We start from the raw sequence: 23511 nt of genomic DNA, 5'->3' as shown, positions 1-23511 counted from the left end.
CGCATTTTTTAATAATTCAAAAAATATTTAATATTTTTCTTATATTCATAAATAATATATAAAATAAATAATAAAAAATATGTATCACGCCTCCATGCCGCCGAATTTTTACATCGGCGGAGGCGTGTTGCGCGCCGACATTTTTATGGCGCGCGGCGTCGCTGTGGTCAAAATCATCGGCGGCGGCGCATTTGACCGGCGGCGCACATGTCTAAGTATATAGTGTTGTTAAACGGCTAAGCCGAGTCGACTTAGCTGCGACTCAAACCTAGTTTCTAGTCGATAAAACGACTTTGACTCGAGTCGACTAAATGAGCCGCATTGGTCGGCTCACTTAGTCGGCTCGCTGTAGTCGGCTCGCTGTAGTCGGCTCGTTGGGTCTGCTCAATTTTTTTGTTTTTTTATAAAATCTGGTAAATTGCTAAATTTTGGGGAATGATTAATGTGAACAAAATTTTAATAAGAATATGTTGTTTTAGTTTTTCGTATTTTTTTGGGCTAACATGTTTAAATGAAATTTTAGTGAAAATGTACCCTTGATAAGTGACAATTGTCATAATCGTTGTTTTTAAAGTTTTTCGAATTTTGATGTAAATGGGCTAAAATAAGCATTGCTAACATGTTTAACATCTCTCTGAAATAGGTGTAAACTTGTTTATATGGCTGTATATTTCCTTGTATGAAATTTTAGTGAAAATGTACCCTTGATAAATGACAATTGTCATAATCGTTGTTTTTGAAGTTTTTCGAATTTTTTTGATGTAAATGGGCTAAAATAAGCATTGCTAACATGTTTAAATGAAATTTTAGTGAAAATGTATTCTTGATAAGTGACAATTGTCATAATCGTTGTTTTTAAAGTTTTTCGAATTTTTTTGATGTAAATGGGCTAAAATAAGCATTGCTAACATGTTTAAATGAAATTTTAGTGAAAATGTACCCTTGATAAGTGACAATTGTCATAATCGTTGTTTTTAAAGTTTTTCGAATTTTTTTGATGTAAATGGGCTAAAATAAGCATTGCTAACATGTTTAAATGAAATCTTAGTTAAAATATACCCTTGATAAGTGACAATTGTCATAATCGTTGTTTTTAAAGTTTTTCAAATTTTTTTGATGTAAATTGGCTAAAATAAGCATTGCTAACATGTTTAAATGAAATTTTAGTGAAAATGTACCCTTGATAAGTGAAATTGTCATAATCGTTGTTTTTAAAGTTTTTCGAATTTTTTTGATGTAAATGGGCTAAAATAAGCATTGCTAACATGTTTGAATGAAATTTTAGTGAAAATGTACCCTTGATAAGTGACAATTGTCATAATCGTTGTTTTTAAAGTTTTTCGTATTTTTTTGATGTAAATGGGCTAAAATAAGCATTGCTAACATGTTTAAATAAAATTTTAGTGAAGATGTACCCTAGATACAGGGTTTCCCATTCAAAATAAGAAAATCTTAATATTTTTTTAATTTTTCTTTAACTTTTATTTATTTTAGTTATTCCTTTTTAATTTATTTCTAAATTTTTGCGATTTCATAACGTTTTTTTTCTTACTGTATCTTTTCTCAATTTATTTCTAACCTTTTGTGATTTTCTTTACTTTTATTTTTCATACTATATCTTCTCTCAATTTATTTTTCTTCAATTTATAAATTTAGGTCCATTTTTTTAACAATTTACGTTTTTTTTCATCATACATACAGATATAATATTCTTTTTATGATTTATACATTTTAATCTTTTGCATATATTTTAACCTTTTCAATCTGGTCTTTTTTAATCTTTATTTTTTTGAGCATTTATCTATTTTTTCTTCTCATTTTTGATAATTATTTTTGCTAGTTTAGTTCATTACAAAATCCCTGTATATATAATTTTGTTTATTAAAGACCATTTAGTTAAAACATATGTTTTATACCTAACTTTGATAAAACTAATTTATAAATTAAAAAAAAATAAGGATGCATTTTTTTTACTATAATCTTTATTTATAATATAACATATACTTTAAATTATAATAATGTATAAATAATATATGCTGAAAAATTATTTCCAAAGGCCTTCCTTTAAATTTAATATATTTATGTCCCATGAATTTAGCGACAGGCATTGTTTAAGAGTTGAAGAGGACATTCTATTTCGTTTGTTCGTCAAGGTATCGGCAGCTCTAGAAAATACTCTTTCGCTGGCAACAGATGTTGTTTGTTGCCCTAAATAATCTCTAGCCATATTCGATAATTTTGGAAATCTCTTGGCATTTCCAGACCACCAGCTAAGAACATCCACTGTTGTCTTTGCCACTGGATCCGACAAATAATCCTCAATCTCTTCTAAAGCAGAATCAGGCACAATATAGGCATCTCTAAATTAAAATATGAATGATTATATATAATTAATTAGGATTAATTTCTATATTTACCTTCTCAACTCATTCAAAATATTTACCGACATCAAATTTGATTCGGTCTCCTCGAAATGGTATTGGTGAGAAGTAGGTGCTTGATACGTACTAAACAAAATCTTCAATCTTTCATAGTATCCAATTGTATTAATAAAACTCGGTAGAAAATTTGTTTTGATACTTGGATCAAGAAAACTACCTACGTAGTTTTCAAATGTCGTCATATGCGATATATATATATTGCATTTATCTAGCATCTTCATCGAGGCCCTTTTAATAGCCTCAATTTGATGATAAGCCTCATGCCTATCTAACGTTCTATAAATTTTATCTATATATAGAATGGCCATTCCAATTGTAGGGGACTTTTCTGTACATATTTCGCATGTAATTTTATAAAATGGATATAAAAATATTTCGAGATGCTTCAAAAATTCACAATCATCAATAGTTATATTAAAATTTTCTTCTCCAAAAATTTTCTTCCCCAAATCCTTGATAGCCTGGATGTGCTAAATAAAATAAAATATTATCGAAAATTAAATATTATTATAATACTTTATTAATACTAGATAACATTATGAATTTGCTATTCCATCTAGTTACCACATCCATTGGTATTCGTGTACCACTAATTTTTGTAAATTCTTGCATCCATTTCGGACTTTTATGTAATTTTTTTACAAATTTTTCTACCATACCTAGCTCTTTCGAAAAGAAATCTATACCTTCCTTCACAATAATGTTTATAACATGCGCAAGGCATCTATGACTATTAATGCCCTTTTTATATTTTGATTGAAAATTTTTATTTATTAAATCTAGGGCGACTATTATATTGGAGCCATTGACATGTGTGATGGCTAAAATTTTTTTTTCTATTTTAAAGTTCTCAATAGATTCTATAATTAGCTCACAAATATCTTCACCTTTGTGAGGGTAGGGAAACTATAGAATATCTAGCAAAAAATTTTTTAATATCCAGAATTCGTCAATAAAATGTACGGTAATCGCACAATATGATATGGAATTTTGTGACCATATATCCGTGGTTAGAGAAACTAATCCCGTGACATTACTTAAAATTTTAATTATGCCATCTTTGGTACTTAAGAATATATTCAATAAATACCTTTTTGCAGTTTGGCGACAAACTATCTTTATATTTTTATTTGCATATAATATCCTTAAAGGTTTCGCTCTCCAAAATATTGAAAGATATGTTATTCCTTATAAGGCATCTTAATATTAATTTATTCATATAAAGATTTTCGGTATCAGATAGTTTTCTGGCTCCGAACAACGAATCAGGAATTGCAATAAAATTGGTGGATAAAGCTTCAGGATGCATAGACTTCATATGCCTTCGTAAATTTGCTAAAAATATTATATAAGTAATTAAAGATAAATATAAAATCTGAATGGGGAGAAAAAAATGAAATTTTCCAAATATTAAAGATAAAGATGGTAGATAAATCTATTCTGATTTAATTAGACCTGTACCCGGCCGTTAATTTTATTTACGCAGGAACAGCCGTCAATTTTATTCAAGCTCTAATTTTATGTTTTTTAAATATCTATTTAATTTATAAAATAAATTTGAAATCTAATGGGGCGAAAACAAGAATTGGAACCGGGCAAAAATTTTGCCGGGTTCGCATCCCTGGTCGATAATGTTTTTGCCGTAAAGATTTAATATCATTTGATTCTATAAACAATGAAGGAATAACTGATTTTCTAAAGTTTTAAAATTTAAATAAAATGATTATTAAAAAATTAATTGTCCAAGAAATATAAGATAATTATTTCTCGTCAGAATAGAAATTACATAAATGTAAATTGGTGTGAGACAGGAAATAGTTGAAAAAATGAATTAAACCATATAAACAATATGTTAAAAAAGAGCGCCCAAATAAATTATAAAAAAATGTAATTCATTGTTTTATAAATTAAATTCATTAAAAAAACTTTTTAAATAAATTTCGTGCCACCGTCGCCGACAATTTAGTAGGCGGTGGCATAATCTGCACGCCGCAGAACCCCGATGAAAAAATTATAAATCGCCGCGGTAGATTGCGACATCGGCGCACAGGTCTAGATATTATATTAGAAGTAGATTCATCTAATGAAGGTGTAGATAATGTGGAAAAGCCTTTTAAATTAAAATTAGTTATTTTAATCAGTTGTTAAAGTAACGGGTTATCATTTTGGTAGTGTTAGGTATTAGCATAAAAAATACTACCACTGATAATTTATTTTAAAATAAAGGATATTGATATAATAGAAAATCCTACTTTTACATATATTAAATTATGCAATTTCATTATAAGTAAAAAATAAAACAAATTTATCTCTAATTTTTTTTTATAAAAAGTAACCTAAAATTAGCCAAAGCTGCTTATAAAAAAAATAATAGCTAATAGCGCATTATGATAGATATCGCGTTATATTTTTAAGGGGTTATTAAACAACTGATTTTAATTTGGTACTTTTATTGAATTAATACACATAAAATATAGGTAAAAATTATGAATGATTATTTAAAAAAATATACTTGTCGCTGTACTCACTCTATACATCTTTTGGCATAAGGAACATTTCCTATGCGTTTTTTGGGGAGTATAGAGAAAATAATTTTTAATATTAGAATTATCAGAAATATTTATAAAATTTTCCCTATCCATTTCCAACATTGAACTACATCTAAACTCAGTGTCAGTATGGGTCTATATAAAATAAATAATTTTTTTAAAAAATAATTCGTGCCTGGCGTGGTTTGAAAAATGTATAGTTTCAAATAAGAATAGGCTCATCTTCAATTTTTAAAAGATTAATAATAAAATTTAAAGAAATATTTATTTATATTCCTCTAAAATTATGAGAGATGGAATAAAAAAATTCACTAATCGGATGCTGAGCCAATTAGCATATTAGGTATTAATTCTATTGTTAAAATACCTCAATTAAATATAAATAAGAGCAGCAGGATTGCTAGTTGATTAAATAAAATAATAAGCAGATTCAAATTAACTTCGAAATCTAAATTATTATAATTATCAAATTAAAAAAATCATATTGATAAATTTTAGCAAAATTATGTAAAAAAACTCATCTTCAATATTAAATATACATATAGTTTACCTCTATCCCTGTAATTTCTTGTTGGGACTGTGATGATTGTACAACTGAATATAAATAACTCGAATTAAAATCCATGGAAATATACTTAAAAAAATTTTTATTTAGTCTGTCTTCCCTAATGTTTTATATAATAAAAATTTTCTAATGTGTTTTGAAAATAAGAATTTAAAAATGATTATATTTTATTAATTTAAATATCGTTTGGTATTACAGTTAAGGTAAACCAAACGATTAATTTATAATTTAGCAATTGTTATATTGTCTGCCAAAAACATTAAATATAATTTCAAAAAATAATTATCAAAAATGAGAAGAAAAAATAGATAAATGCTCAAAAAAATAAAGATTAAAAATGACCAGATTGAAAAGGTTAAAATATATGCAAAATATTAAAATGTATAAATCATAAAAAGAATATTATATCTGTATGTATGATGAAAAAAAACGTAAATTGTTAAAAAAATGGACCTAAATTTATAAATTGAAGAAAAATAAATTGAGAGAAGATATAGTATGAAAAATAAAAGTAAAGAAAATCACAAAAGGTTAGAAATAAATTGAGAAAAGATACAGTAAGAAAAAAAACGTTATGAAATCGCAAAAATTTAGAAATAAATTAAAAAGGAATAACTAAAATAAATAAAAGTTAAAGAAAAATTAAAAAAATATTAAGATTTTCTTATTTTGAATGGGAAACCCTGTATCTAGGGTACATCTTCACTAAAATTTTATTTAAACATGTTAGCAATGCTTATTTTAGCCCATTTACATCAAAAAAATACGAAAAACTTTAAAAACAACGATTATGACAATTGTCACTTATCAAGGGTACATTTTCACTAAAATTTCATTCAAACATGTTAGCAATGCTTATTTTAGCCCATTTACATCAAAAAAATTCGAAAAACTTTAAAAACAACGATTATGACAATTGTCTTATCAAGGGTACATTTTCACTAAGATTTCATTTAAACATGTTAGCAATGCTTATTTTAGCCCATTTACATCAAAAAAATTCGAAAAACTTTAAAAACAACGATTATGACAAATGTCACTTATCAAGGGTACATTTTCACTAAAATTTCATTTAAACATGTTAGCAATGCTTATTTTAGCCCATTTACATCAAAAAAATTCGAAAAACTTTAAAAACAACGATTATGACAATTGTCACTTATCAAGGGTACATTTTCACTAAAATTTCATTTAAACATGTTAGCAATGCTTATTTTAGCCCATTTACATCAAAAAAATTCGAAAAACTTTAAAAACAACGATTATGACAATTGTCACTTATCAAGGGTACATTTTCACTAAAATTTCATTTAAACATGTTAGCCTTAGCAATACTTATTTTAACCCATTTATGCCAAAAAATACGAAAAACTAAAACAACATATTCTTATTATAATTTTGTTCACATTAATCATTTCCCCAAAATTTAGCAATTTACCAGATTTTATAAAAAAAACAAAAAAATTGAGCAGACTAAACGAGCCGACTAAGTGAGTCGGCTCATTCGGCTCCTTGATCGGCTTGAGTCGGAGCCGTTTTTTACGACTCGAGTCGCAAGTCGTAAGAACTCGACTTTTTAACAACACTAAAGTATATTACATTATGATACAATTATAATGATATGAAGATGCCTATATTAAATATTATTTAAATTTTAGGCAGTAAAGGATATTTTCCTGTTACTAAGTATTCTTCTATTGTTTGATGTTTATCTGATTGCTTGGTATAAATTTATATTTTTAAACGTACCAATTTATATTTTCCTGTTACTAAGTATCTTTTATTGTTTGATATTTATCTGTTATTGCTTGATATAAATTTATAAATTGAAATGTACCAATTTAAGCAGTAAATCATATTTTCATGTTACTAAGTATTCTTTTATTGTTTGATATTTATCTCTTATTGCTTGATATAAATTTATAATTATAAATTTAAATGTACCAATTTAAGCAGTAAAGAATATTTTCCTGTTACTAAGTATTCTTACATTGCATGATATTTATCTGTTATTGCTTGATATTAATTTAAATGTACCAATTTAAACAGTAAAGGATATTTTCCTGTTACTAACTATTCTTTTGATGTTTATCTGTTATTGCTTGATATAAATTTATAATTATAAATTTAAATGTACCAATCTAGGCAGTAAAGGATAATTCCCTATTGCTAAGTATTCTTTTATTGTTTGATATATATCTGTTATTGCTTGATATAAATTTATTAAATTTAAATGTACTAATTTCATTTATTAATTTTAGATTTTATTCGTAAAAGTTGAGGTTAGGTCATAAATTATCAATACGATATAGATTTTATAATACTACACCAGCCCTGGTATTTAAAAAATTTTTTTTGGTCCAGCCCGGTCTGGGTCTAAAGAATAATTTTAAGCCTGGCCCGGGTATATTTAAAAAATTAAAATACTGCACGGCCCGTGTATCCACTCTTAGTACCTTGTCAACAGGTCTTTGATTTAACGAAAAGATAAAATAAGATGGGGGAGGGGACTATCATATGTAATATAATTATTTCATTCCTAAAATTCGCATAATTTGAATAAACTTATACTTTGTGAAGACCTAAGAAATGTACTTCCTTGGATGATTAACAGAATAAATCATTATAGATAAAATTTGCATTATCTGACATAAAATAATTATTCAAAATTTTTTAAGAAGATTATTTTAATATTAACGATGAATGAAATTTGATACAACACATTTACAAAATGAAAAATTTAAGATATTGACTGTTTTACCAAATTCTCTGTATCCAAGGCAAGGATAGCAAAAATATTGGTCAAGGAAAAGGGTGTTTTATCCAATCCAAATATTATAAAGGCTGTTAGACTATTTTTAGATAATTCGAAAATTTCATAATTCCGATTAAAAATGTCCATATGATGCCTGATTAAATACTTTTTATATCAATAAAGGTTAAAAGAGAAAGCCAATCAAAGAAAATACTTATTTTATGCTAACCTAAGGAATTATATTCTAATTTTAAAAAATTTATTGATAAAAAGTAAGCTTTAATAAATTTGCAGGTTTAAAACCAATTTTTTTTTCTAAACTATAATGATTGGTTTTCTTAAAATGAAATTTTTTTTTTATTACTGGTGTAGTAAGTAATAAATATATGAATAAAATTTAATCTAAGCTATTGTGAACCTGAAGTTGGAATCAAAACGGAATGACATTTTTTTACCAAAGGGTTAATAGAAAGAGATATCTTCAGCGTTCATATGAGAATCAAATATAAAACACATTAGGTTCATTTAATTTTTATAAATCAAATATTACTGAAATTAATTACACACATGTAAAAGATGAATATGAAAATATAAGATCAAGCTCATCCCTGAATCAGAAGTTTCATTCTTTTATGTCACTTAGGGAAAATTAAATTAAAGTATATTTTCATATTGTGAAAATTAATGAATTTACAATATATAAAAATTAAATTTTGTCTTCAACAAATTATAACCACAAATTTATTTATATATTTTTTAGCTATTTTATATAACCAAAGTCCCCCCCCCCCATTTCCCCCCTGGATTATAAATAATTATACTTTTAAATATTATACATAAAATATATGATCTTTTGACTTATAATACAATTTTTGATTAATATCAAATATTTATTTAGAATATTTACAATAGACTAGATTAAAATGTCATATCTCCTAAACCTAAACTCGGCCTAACTTGAAAATTTGCTTATTTATTTATTAATTCTATATCTATACACAAAAAAAATTTGAGAGAAAAAAAATTAATTTGATTCTATTACCATTTCCGGTTTTTGACATTTAAATTTTTTTAAAAATAATTAACATCTTTAAAGGTCTATTATTAGGCTAAATAAAGAAATTTAAATTACACTTCTAGCTCAATTATATCCAAAGATATTTAAAATTAAAGGGAGAATTTTCTCCAAAATGCCCCATTATTTTGACATTTAGAGGCCCGTATCTCAGCAGCTATTTAGAGTTGGAGGCTAAAATTTTATTTTTTTCTTAGTTATAAGATATACAAACTCTTGTAAAAATTTTAGATTGAGGGGGTAGGGTTATATAATTATGATTTTGATGAATAATAAAAAAATTATTTAAAAAGGGTTGAATATATGCTAAACTAAGAATATAACAGACTAAAATGTTTTTTTTAAAGTTTTGATGGGCAACTATATAAATTAAGCAAAAATCATGGTCTCAACGCGGTGCTCAAATTATACAAGGTTGACACAAAATAAAAAATTTACGAAAAATATATTTAAATACAAGTATCTTGACTTGACGAATACTTTGGGGATAGATTTTTAAATATTAATTACCAATTACAATTTTTTTTACTTAAAAGCGATTTTATTAAACATTTTCTAAAAATCTGATAATTATGTGAATAATAGATTTGCGGTCATTATATTTTAAAAATTTTATCACAGTATACAAGAAATCCTCCTCCCCATAGCAAAAATTTTGAAAAAATATAAAAATTTCTCATAAATTTAAAATTGCAAAGTATTCTATTTCAAATAGGTTATATTATCTTTAAAGTTTTAACAAAAAAGGTAAAATTAATTTAAATATTTATTCCTAGTATGCTAACATTTTATCCCCCGAAAATTTAAAGTTTATTTTCTTACATTTTTTTAAACCTTAAACAATGATTAGAAAATTTTATCAACCAAAATTTTATCAACCAAAATTCTATCTAATAACTATGATTAGACAATTATTTTGGAGACTCCTTGTTCTAAAAGAATTAACTGCAAAAGCCATTACCAACAAGATGGTATCTGCGACATCAAGCTGTTACAGAATTTTGATCTAAAGAGTCTATTCTGAGGGCTCTTAGAGAAAATCAAAATGGTTTGAACTAGATAATTCGCCTGAACTAATATAATTATTAGATTCAATACGACAGCCGATTTTTATTACATTGGAATGTTTTAATAAATTATTTAATTACACAATAATTTTATGCAATCTTTTTCAAAAAATGATCTGGATTTGGCTCAGGTTATGAGAATCGTGAATATTATCATATTACAACTTCGAAAACTAAGAGATATATCGACAAATAATTTCACGAGATTTTTGTGATTCTTAAGGCGAAATTGTATTATTTTGTGATTCGCAAACTTGCACCTGACAAGCAAATAGTTTCAATATTAACCTTGATTTAAGAAGATTATTATAAAATAACTGTTGTTACTTTCCTTTTGGATTCATTTTTGACTCAAATCAATGAACGATTTATCAATCATTAAATGTCGATCATTTCTGAACGATATTTAATTAACTTTTCAGATCTAGTAATAATTTTTAACAATATTATATTCCCTATTATATATTTTCTAATATTTTATTATTTGTGTTCAAAATTGTCATTTTTTAAAAAATGATTAGTTATAATCAATTTTATTATTTGTGTTCGAAATTGTCATTTTTTAAAATATGATTGGTTATAATAAATTTTATACGATGATTAACCCTTCCCCACACCCACCTTTCCCTTAGAAAATTTTTGGCTACGCGCTTGACAGAATTATTATTATATATTATTTAATATTATAAAGAAAATATATAAAACAATTTCAAATAATTTATGCTTTTTTTTATTATTGATATTGGAAGATATTTGTTAAGGTGAGCAGGGAATTGTCAAATAGAATATTTATTAATTTAATTTATCTAAAAAATATTACTACACAACTATAAATTACATGTTTTTACAATCAATCAAATTCTTAATCATGTGTCATGTGAATGAAATAATATAATTGTTTTAAATGTTTATATGTTAATAGATAATCATTTTATAAAATACAACGAATGAATGAAATTGCAATTATGCTAAACAACATCTAGTATAAATAAAATAATTATAAATATAAATCCATATTTAACATTCCACCCTCTAAAGGAAGCCTAGGTTCTCCTTGGGCAAAAAAAAAGTTCTAAGTCTATGATCTTGCGCGCTTGTTGTTCAATCTTTGCAAAACGGTTTTGTTGTTCATTTCGTTTGACATTGATTTGTCATACTTCTTTTAATTATTATCATTGTATGTTATTAAATATATATGCGAAGCAGAATGTAGGAATTATTGAATAACGTCGGAATAGAATAAGAATCGTCGAGTAATCGAGATATAATTAATTTAACGAATATTGAATTTGATTAAGAATAATAGAAGCAGAATAAATTTATCAAATATTGAATAATTGAAATAAATAAATAATTGGTCGCGTCGCGTTTTATTTTTTTTATATTATATAAATTGCGTTTTAAATAATAGCGTTTTAGGTTTTTCTCAATTTCGCGTTTTATAAATAGATATCATAATGTGTCATTTTATATCAATTTTTTTAATTCCGCGTTCTTTTTATAATATCATTTATATTTATTCTTGATTACGCGTTTTTTTTAAAAGAATTTTTTTTATTTTTATTTTATGTATTTTTTAATAAAAGATGATATATAAGTTTTATATTATATGTATTTTTAATAAAAAATTATATATAAATTTTATATTATATGTATTTTTAATGAAAAATGATATGTACGTCTGTACATCTTTCTCTCTCTTTAAAGATTTAAACCTTGTGTTCTTATTTTTTAATTTAAAAAGTATTTTAAAATAATAATTCTTCATGAGATTGCTTTTAGTAAAAAATAATTTCTTAAGCCTCAAATATTTAGAAAAAGATCTCCTCATCACACCTTTATGTATTTTCTAAAATGAAGACGTTCAGTTTTTATATGACTTCTCTTTGTGATACTTTTAATTGTCTTCAAAATTTTAAGTTTCAAATTTTTTTTATCGCATTTAGTATTACTTATAAGAGTTTTTTTAATTTTATAATTTTCTTTAATATTTGTATCATTAACTTCTTTTATTATAAATATTTCTTTAAATTAAATCATATGATTTATATCTTTTAATTTATATGTTTCAATTACATTTTGATATAGACTTAAAATTATAGTTTTATTTTTAGAGTAGAAATTTTTATTATCATAATTTTTATTACGAATGTGTTCATCACTACGAATATCTTCCTTATCATGGAATTTATAGTTATGACCTCTAAAGTTGTTAGTGTTATAATTGTTATTGTCTCTACAATTACTATTTTCATAATATCTAAAATTATTAATATTACAATTTCTATTACAATTATCATATCTTTTAACAAAGTTTTGCCCAAAGTGTTTTTAAAATACTAATTAGGTTAATAATCATTATAATTTCTTTTGTTATAATTATGATTTCTATTATTATTATAATAACCTAATCACTAGTATTATAATTTTTTTTAGAACGAATTTTGTCAATATGATTTATATTATAATCCTGGAATTAAATTAAAATGGCCTATCTTCATAATATTTTTTAATTATACCTAAGAATTCATCTTTAGGCAATTCAGACTCACATTTGGTCATAATTCCAGAAATCAAAAATACGGAAAATATCAATAGGTAGTTCATTAAGAAATTTAACTGTTAATTCATTATTAAGTTAATATTTTTTTAAGGTTATCTATGTAATCATATATGTTCATTATGACTGACTTATATTTAAGTTATTTTATTAAGTCATTTTATACTATAGGTTACGACTCTTGGATTGGAATTTTATAATAACTTTTTTTCTTACTTGGATTTAGAATATTTTGTAAATCATCATTGGTTTCACTATATAGAATTCATAGTCTATTGTCCAACTATCATATTGGTTCTTGTAAGTTTATATACCCAATTTTAATTAGTTTGCCATTGCCCATGATTAATTCTTCTAGTTTGATATTTAGTTTGACAATTCTCCTGCCCATAGGATTCATCCATTTTATCACCATTTGGTACGATTCCAGTGTCATAATCTAAATTATTTATTGAAGCAAAAAATTAAAAGATTTTAAAAATATAATTTCCGCTGCCACCATGTTAAGGTGAGGATGGAATTGTCAAATAGAATATTTATTAATTTAATTTATCTAAAAAATATTACACAATCAATCAAATTCTTAATCTTGTCTCATATGAATGAAATAATATAGTTGTTTTAGATTTTAATATGTTAATAGATAATCATTTTATAAAATACAAAATGAATGAAATAAATTGCAATTTATGCTAAACAACATCTAGTATAAATAAAATAATTATAAATATAAATGGGTAATTCCATACCAAATCGATAACTTTTCGGCCCGACCTTTTTAATTTCGATAAAATTTTGTATGCTGAGAGAATATCATTTGAAAGCATCGAATCCAAAATTTTAGCTTCCTAGTACTCATAGTTCCAGAGATATTATGGTCAAAAGTGCCAAAAATGACCTTTTTCGAAAAATACGATTTTTTGAAACTGAGATAAGTTAAAAAATAATGATTTTAAGTTATATGTCATTTTGTAACTCTATAAAAGGCCTTTTATTAAATATTAAGAATTTTTTTGAAATAACATTGTTGCGGTTTTTATTTACGTTATAAATTTTAAACTTAAAAATTCCAGGTGTTTCGCTTTCCAAATTTTTTTGAATTTATATTTTCTTATTCTCTAACTTTATATCTATTCATAAAAAAATTTAAACTTGGGACTGCCATGGGTTTTTTAGTTATTACGATTTAAAAAATCAAAAAATAAATATTTTTTTCGCTCTTTTATAAAATAACGTGTTTTGTTATAATTATTATTTTTTTTCACTTTTAAACATAAATAATTAGATTTTCCAGCTTTAATATCATGAAATGAGATTATTTAACTGCGGTTATAACCTTTTTTTTTGTAAAAAATTTTAATTTTCTAAAAATTATTTTATAAATTTTAAAGATATAATAGATAAATTAAAATTCATGAAAGATATTACCTATTTTCAGTTTTTCATTAAATTTAGTTTTTTTGACGCTATGAAAATTTCGTTTTGCGATAAATTATATGTACGCCCAGTAGCCGTTTATGGGCTAACTATTGTTAAAATATTATTTTTTGGTATGAAAAGGATATTTTGTGCAGCTGGATAAACAAAAGAATTTGCTGGTCCTTTAGGGTGAAGAAAAATTATTTTTTACTTCATCTCTAATTACATTCACTTCTTGTACAAATCTTAACCACCAATCGTTTTCATATGCACATGTTACATATCCTCTAATCTCATCGATTATCAGATCCTCAATCAAATATCTTCACGTGGATATATTGACATTCGTTGCAATCAATAAAATAACAGGTGGGTAACGGGGGATTGCAAATCATTCTGCCTATAACATTTTTATAAGTTGTTATGCATTCTCAGCATTTTTAGTCAATGTTGCTACTTAAAATCATAAGTTTAATATTCTGATGTATGCTACAAACGCATACACTATGTGTTCCACTAGCCCCTGCTAATATACAATTTTTTAGTCTTAAGCTAGCAAATTTCGAAAATCCAATTGTTAAGTTTGAATTACTCGCCTTAAAATGATTATATAATTCTTTCAAATTATTAAAAACTAACCTTTTTGAGCGTTCACTCGTTCCCCCTTTTCAATGATAGATATGCAATCTTTTTTTCCTGGTAATACCTACTAACTTTATCAATGCAAAAATTTTTTTTAAACAATATCAACTGTTTTTTGATTGAGATATTTTGCAGGCTTTCGATTTGGAGTTGAAAGACCTTTTCTTTTAAAATGATTTTGGAATTATATGCCATATGATATGTAGCGTTGAATGTCGTTTTTATTTTATTTGCGCTCCAATTAGGAGGCAGAATGGTCAGCAATTGATATTTTTTATTTTTGGGATATTTTAATTTCATGTTATTGAGTATATCATTATTATCTTTCGTATCCGAATCTGGATTGTTAATTATTATATCTGTAATCGCTTTTGTTATTTTTGCTGCCTTTTTTTTGGATAATTTTTTTCGGTTAGTTTTATTTTCTTAATAGGAGATATTCCTATTTCATTTAAAGTTATATTGATTTATTTCTATTGATGTTGATGCTGTTATTTACATATTCACTATCAGAATTTTTATTTTCGATATTTTTTTGTGATAACCTTTTACGGCATTTATCACAAATATAATGTTCCGCCTCAATGTTTGGATATTGTGTCATCCACGTCATGACTTTGCGCAGGTTCTTTTTATAATTAAAGTGTTTAGATTCTTTAAAAGGATTTACGCATTTATATTTATACATTATAAATAATTTTAAGAAGAAAAATAATTAATATCAAAATATTTGTAAAATAAAAATTAATTAATATTAGGGCAGGTACATGAAAATTAGCCTTTATCTTTCAACAATTAAATAATAAATTTTCTTGTATGAGATATCGGAATCTTAACTATCTTTTTAGGTAATTTAATCATTTATTATAAAAACTAATTTTTACAAATTATCAATATAGCAATAATAATAAGTAGTGATATGCATCGAGCCTAATTTTTCAAACCCAGCCCGGCCCGACCCGGCCCGAATTTATTTAAATATAGGAATTAATTTTTATAATTACTCAAAATAAAAGACATATGTTATATGTCGTTTAGTTTCAATAAATAAAATCAAATATTTTTATTTTACATAAAAAATTCAATATAAAATTGATAAATGTATATATATTTAAAAAAGTTTCCAAGGTCCGACCCGACCCAGCCCGAATTTTTTTCCAAAATATTAGCCCGGCCCGAACCTGATTATTTTAAATAGAATTAGGCCCAAAGCCCGCCCGGGCCGGGCCTAACTTTGCAAATCTCTCATAATAAGTAAGCCTATCAAACGATCTATATAATATTTTTTCCTGATAGTAATGCTGGAAAATCTTATTATTTATGTTTAAAAGTGAAAAAAAGTGAAAAAAAATAATAATTATAACAAAATACGTTATTTTATAAAGGAGCGCCATCTATTTTTGAAAAATATTTATTTTTTGATTTTTTAAATCGTAATAACTAAAAAACCCATGGCTGTCCCAAGTTTAAATTTTTTTATGAATAGATATAAGGTTAGAGAATAAGAAAATATTAAATTCAAAAAAATTTGGAAAGCGAAACACCTGGAATTTTATGTTTAAAATTTATAACGTAAATAAAAACCGCAACAATATTATTTCAAAAAAATCTTTAATATTTAATAAAAGGCCTTTAATAGAGTTACAAAATGACATACAACTTATATTCTTAAAATCATTATTTTTTAACTTATCTCAATTTTAAAAAATCGTATTTTTCGAAAAAAGGTCATTTTTAGCGTTTTTGACCATTGATATCTCTGGAACTATGAGTACTAGGAAGCTAAAATTTTGGATTCGATGCTTTCAAATGATATTCTCTCAGTATACAAAATTTTATCGAAATTAAAAAGGTCGGGCCGAAAAGTTATCGATTTGGTATGGAATTACCCAAATCCATATTTAACAATATTGATACTTAATGACATAGAGAATGTGGAGGCTCTTCCAGATACTATGGTAAAAATATCTTATAAAAATCATAATATCTTTAAAAGATGTTTAATGGAAATGAAACCTATATCTTCGAAATCGACATTATTTTAAAAAAAAAATTTTCAGCTTTATTTAAATTGGATGTAATGGATAAGATCTTGATTTTTTCTCTAATTCTGATTACAATGATTATTTAAAAAAATACATTTTGCATTTTATAATTTAATTTATATTAGAGATGTAAAAAGCCCGCTTGCGGGTCTGTTATCCGGGCAAAATATTTAACGGGTTCGGCAATTAATAATTCGGGCCTATCCTCGCAAATCTCTGATTTGTAAAATTTTATTCGGCCACCCAGGCATTATTTATACACAATACACATATCAAATTACAATTAATTCAAGTGTATCTTTTGAAAAAATAAATACAGTTTAAAAATTTATTAACTATCTGGGTCTTACTTTTTGTAAAATTTTTATGGACCGGCTTAGAAATTAGCAAAAAATTTTTCTGGACGGACAATTTAAATAATGGGCTGGGAAATTTGTTCAAAGAATCTAATCTGACGATACATTACAATAAGATACCGAAAAGTGAAAAGAACCCTCAGAGATGGAGGCAGCTATCTGTCCTATTTTTTAAAAAATGAGTGATCCTCATAAGTCGAAATTTGGAGGCATGAAACTACTATATCACTGTGTAAAGCACTACGAAAAAATGATAAAAAAGAATGTGTGAAACATAGATGAAATAAGTTAGGATTTATAACTGGATCAACGACTGATGCAATTCATACAATTAGACAAATGAGTGAAAAACATAGGGAAAGAAACAAGAATCTTTATATAGTTTTTCTCGATGTAGAGGAAATTTTTGATCTAATTCCAAGAAAATTTTAGGCTTTACCCAGCATAAGGCCCCCAAAAATGTAAGAATCACACAAAACATGTATAAGAACCATACTACAGTGATCCAAAGCATAAATGACACATCATATGCTTCTCAATAGCCCAAAAAAATTATCATTATTCGGCTCTTAGCTCCTTTACTCTACTTTCATAATCGTGAATGCTCTGTTGCAGACCAACTCGGAGTTTACTCCATCTAACATGATTTTCGCAATCCTTTATGGTAAGCGAAAATAATTCCCCGGATAATTATTATCTGGGGAAATTATCCGTTAAAAAATTCCATCGGAATTATTCCCGGGAAAAATTCAGCCTGAAATAAAATCTCGGGAAAAAATCTTCCTAGAAAAATAAATTCCTGCATAAAATAATACTTTGAAAATATTTCTCTGCAAAAAAATCTATTATTTAGCTTATAAAAATATAAACGGAAAAAAATTCCCCTAAATAAAAATTTAACTTCTCTAAAATAATTTTAGAAATTATCAAAAAAGATCCTAGAACTAGAATCTTTGTGAAGAAAATGGATTAGAATATATTGTAAACATGTTACATTAAGATTTTATTAAAGATTTATTTCAGAAGAATTTCAAATATTTCTTAGGACACAGAGAACGTAAAATATGAATGCCAATGAAACTAGCAGTTGATATGGGGAAAATTTACTAGAGTTGGAACGTTCAATTCCAAAAAACGGGCGTTATACCATAAAAATTATAAGTAATTTATGGAAGGGAGAAACAGAAGTTATATTCAATTTTTACTCATCAGGAAAACAAATATATTTCAGAATTATATTATTTAAATAACATTTATAACTTTAATATTGTTCGTACAATAAAATGAAAATATTATGATTGCTTATCTGTAAAATTTAAAAGCAAATTTGGGAAAAGGTGTTTAATAAGCAAAAAAGGTAAGTTTTGAAATTTATGATGCTCAGGGCAGATTAGTAACACATATCAGTTTTTTAATTAAAATTATCAATATTTTTTATTTTTTGACAGCATTTCATTTGAATGGCAATAAAAAAATATTTTAGTAAGCATTTTAAATGAAAGTTTGATAAAATTTTAATTTTTTAGTCAATTTAAATTTTTTTTTCCCCATTTTATTGGTCTTCTAAATTTGTTAAAATATATTTTAGTATCTAAAAAAATCGAAAATTTTGGAAATTTTTTCTTTCTGTATTATAGTAAATCACGGGCTGAAAGTCAGCAATGAAAAAAACATAATATATGGTAATAGGCGGGTAAACAGATATAATTGATATAAATAAATTGCAACTAGGCTGTAAATATCTAGTTTCCACTCTACAAAGCAATGGCACATTCAGATAAAAGAATAAGATGATATATCAGGATGGTTGAGATGGAGATATTTATCAGGAGCGCTCTTTGACAATTCCACACAAGAGGAAGATAAACTGTAGAAGTTACAAATCGTCATTAACCTGGAATAAACCAAACGACTACTCAAATTACATAGATGCGCTATTAACCCAACTAATACTTCAACCATCGAATTAATACTTCTTTTGGTTACAAACAAAAATTCTCCGAATTACTTAAGCGAATACTGAAGTATTCAAAAAAATAAGTGGCACCTCCCCCCCCCTTCCCACCCCACAACCTATTATTTCACTTGTTCATAATATTATATAAATTTATATTAAATAATATATTTTTATAATTCAGGAACATTTTGGCTTTTTAAAAGATTTGAAAATAGCATGGATAGGAGATGGTAACAATATATTACATTCACTTCTACTAGGAGCTCCTAAAATGGGCATGCATCTAAATTATGCTACCCCTAAAGTATATAAAAATAAACATTGATATACAATAAAATTAAGATTTTTTAAGGCAACCAAAATTATGTCGCCTTTCGGGGTATTTCTTACTAAGCAAACCATTTATCAATTTTTATTTATTTAAATCGCATATAAACAGAGTTGGGCAAGTCCTCCAGAAAAAGAATCTTATAGACACAGATTCTTTAAAAAAGTGAATTTTGAATACAGATACTAGTATCTTTCTAAATATCAAAATATACAACATAAAAGATATTTGTATCTTTTATTAAATTAGAATATCTTAAATACAAGATACTTTTAAATTATCAATACCAAATTAAAATACAGTTTTTATTATTTATTCGTGTAGAACATAACATACCTATATAATAAAAATTAATATTTATAATAATTAATAAAATATTTGATAATGAATTATAATAATCAAACATTTTAATATAAGTATTAGCCCATTCTTGGCATAATTAGGAGGGAGACTACTATTTTTAATGAAAGTTTAAATATTAATTTGCAAAAGAGTATTTAAAATAGATTCATTATTTTATAAGATAATCAGATTTTTCAAATAATTAATCATTTGACCTTTGCCGTTGGCTTGCTTAACATAGTGCAAAAACTAATAAACTTTCAATTGGGGCTGATGAAGGTATAGTATTATATTTAAAAAAAATTTCATTGGAAGGATAATAATTAAGCATTTATAATGGTATTTCGACTTTCTTTATTATAATTTTAAACCTCCAGCTTAATTTTATATGTATTATTGTAATCAGCAACATTTGCTTCACCAGAAGAAAAATAAGCGTCATTTTATCTATTAGATGTTAAATATATTGGTGCTATATACTCTGGTATAGTTTCTTTTAATGATATATTTTTAAAATATTTTATCATCCCACTCAATTCATAAGTTCTTAAAATATAGATGTGATTTGATACCAAAAAGCTTCATTATATTCATACCTTAGGAAAATATTTTCTTTCTATTTCCCATACCATCTTTTTAACCATATATAAATAATATACTTTAATAAGCTACTGAGTATAAGATGCAAAAGGATCTTGTATCATAGATACAAATATTCGCGGTACTGCCCAATTCTGTATATAAATATAAATTGCAAGATATAACATTTTTTAAAAAGATAATATAAAAATAATTAATTATTTAAAAAAAATTCATATATTAATGAATGTAGAAAATTATGTATGTATATATATATTAATTATAAGTTAAAAAAATGTTGTCATTTAACATTTCGTTTTTTTTGTTGAATATTAATTAATATTTTATAAAGTATGCTTAGTTTTTATTGTACTATTATAAATAACTTCATTTATTCTCTTTTGCATTATATTGATTCCCTTCCTTGCAAATAATTTTTTTATTCTCATTTGCATTATATTTATTGATTGTTTTCCAAAATAAGGAAACAACAATATTATAAAGATATATTTATGCCCACTTTTCCCCTTTTTAATGTATTTATTGATTGTATTCCAAAATAAGGAAACAACAATATTATAAAGATACATTGATTCCCCTCCTTATTGTAATTATTAATTGATTCCAAAATAAGGAAACAACAATAATATAAAGATACATTAATTCCCCATCCCATTATAATAATTGTATTTCAAATAAGGACATAACAAATTGAAATAAGGCAATATTTCTCTTTCCCATTATATTTATTTCACTTTCCCATTATATTTATTTCCCTTTCCTATTATATTTATTTCCCTTTCCCATTATATTTATTTCTCTCCTTTACAATTATTACAAAGGTACAATTAATTTCGCTCTCATGCCAAGCGAGCTCTTTCTCCTCTATCATTAATTTCAGTTACTTCCCCATCATAAATTATGCCATCACTGTCATTTATTATATAGATTTGAATGGTATTGGATTTTAGAGTTTTTTTTTATTTTAAGTGGTGCATGTTACTTGATTGTAAATATTGTAAAATAATATTTTATTTTCAATTTATATTTTAATGTTTAAGGCGTTATTTAAATTGTATTGTGACTTGATAATTGGATATTATATATATATATATTCACTTTTGAGTTTTAAAGTTGATTTTTTTAAAAAAAATTAAATTCTTATATATATGATATTTTTCACATAAAAAATTATACTTTTTTCTTAAATAAAACTACATAAAATAATATACACATTTTTCTTAAATAAAACTACATAAAATAATATATACATTTTTCTTAAATAAAACGACATAAAATAATAAATAATCATCTCATTATCAAAATCATTCTCATATTATTATCGACTCAAACCCCAAAGTTATTGCAAGTTTTCCCCCCTTGCAATATTCCATCCACTCTCGAACCAGTGAGCCTCTCAAACGAAAACGCCCCTTCTTTCCTTGGACTAATGGTCTTCCGCTCGCTTGGGACTATACCTGTGTCGATTTTGCAGCAAAGTCCAACCTCTCATTATCTACCATCGAAAAATAGAAATCCTAAAAAAAACAAATACACTGGCCTCACCAACACTGTGTTCATACCAATCATTACCAATACCCTAGGCATGTTTGGAAGTGAGGACCTCAATTTCTTTAAAATCATAAAATGACAGAGCTCAGGAGACCCCAATGAAGGATTTTACCATTTTTTAAGTATTCACTCATCTTTAGGGTGATATGTATCCCTTTTTTTAAATATATTTTTTTCTCTTATTTCCTTTTTACGTTTTTCTTTTTTTAAATGTAATTTTTTAATTATCCTCATTTGTTTTTTATTATATATTTTTAATTCAATAGTGCATATATCCTATCATCAGATTAAAAAAAAATTTTAAATAGATATACAAAATATATAAAAATATTTAAAATATAATAAATATCAAAAACGGTATAAAGATCGGGGATGATATAAAGCGAGAAAAAAATAGTAGACTACTATTAAAGTTGATATAGTTCGCTTAAAGTATATCTATGGTCAACCTTCTGAAAGTTTGCTGATTTGTGACCCTGAAATGATAGGAATAAAAAAATGGTCATTTGAAATTTCTGTGTATTTGGAGAGTTGTTCTCTTGTGGTTAATTATGTTGAGGGCCTGGTTGGAAGGAGCAAGGGGGGTCAATACATGAGTAGTCCCATACCAATAAATGGCCTTTCCTCATCAGAATTTGAATGATCCCATCAGGATGCTTACCGCCTCATCAAAAAAGACCATGGGGTTCTAGTTTAGAGGGTATTTGAGCTGATTTCAAGGCTTGTTGTATGATTGAGTTACATTGCGTATGCCTGATAAATCGACCATTTCAGGACCGACAATGTATACTGTTTTAAAATGAAAGAAATTGTAATGCCTTTTTAACTGATAATTACCTTTTATTAAGTTAATTTAATTTATAAAATACAAACTGTAATCGAACTAATAATATATCACAAATTACAAATTTATAAATTTAACTCCTTTGTTTTTATAAAAGCACAAATAAATAAGAATCAATTTATCGTTATTCAGAGCAAGCTCTCTTTACCATATATCCATCTAAGGGCTTTTTCACGTGCCCACCACCTTATCTCACTTATTTTTTGCAGCCTTCTCAACTTATTTTGGTCAGATGAATTATTCTGTTTTACCCAAGCATCCATCTCTTTATCTGATTCACCGACCTGGATTTTATTCGATTTCAATGAATTTAGAACAAGAAATGTTGGCTATATTATTTCTACAATAAATCAATGTATAAAAATATAATATAATAAATTAATCAAAACTTAGCTTTCACTCTACTCAAAAGGAG

General features: G+C 25.5%; 1 protein-coding gene across 2 annotated transcripts in view; it reads left to right on the top strand.

Annotated features, from left to right (window-relative positions):
- LOC135929093 (ornithine transcarbamylase, mitochondrial-like) overlaps positions 1–23511 on the top strand; it is a 107349-nt gene that overhangs the window by 35516 nt on the left and 48322 nt on the right. Inside the window, exons 6-7 of one of the 2 annotated variants that reach the window (XM_065465595.1) lie at positions 19613–19735; positions 22041–22531. In XM_065465595.1, coding sequence (XP_065321667.1) covers positions 19613–19735; positions 22041–22331 — 414 coding nt within the window. In that variant the 3' untranslated portion in view covers positions 22332–22531. Of the gene's footprint in view, positions 1–19612; positions 19736–22040; positions 22532–23511 lie in introns of those variants that run through there. The other variant, XM_065465594.1, reaches the window with a different exon arrangement.

Source organism: Gordionus sp. m RMFG-2023, chromosome 4 (genome assembly GCF_954871325.1).
Source record: "Gordionus sp. m RMFG-2023 chromosome 4, tfGorSpeb1-WG-v2, whole genome shotgun sequence".
NCBI classification, from domain to species: domain Eukaryota; kingdom Metazoa; phylum Nematomorpha; class Gordioida; order Chordodea; family Parachordodidae; genus Gordionus; species Gordionus sp. m RMFG-2023.
This window is presented reverse-complemented; position numbering and strand designations above follow the sequence as displayed.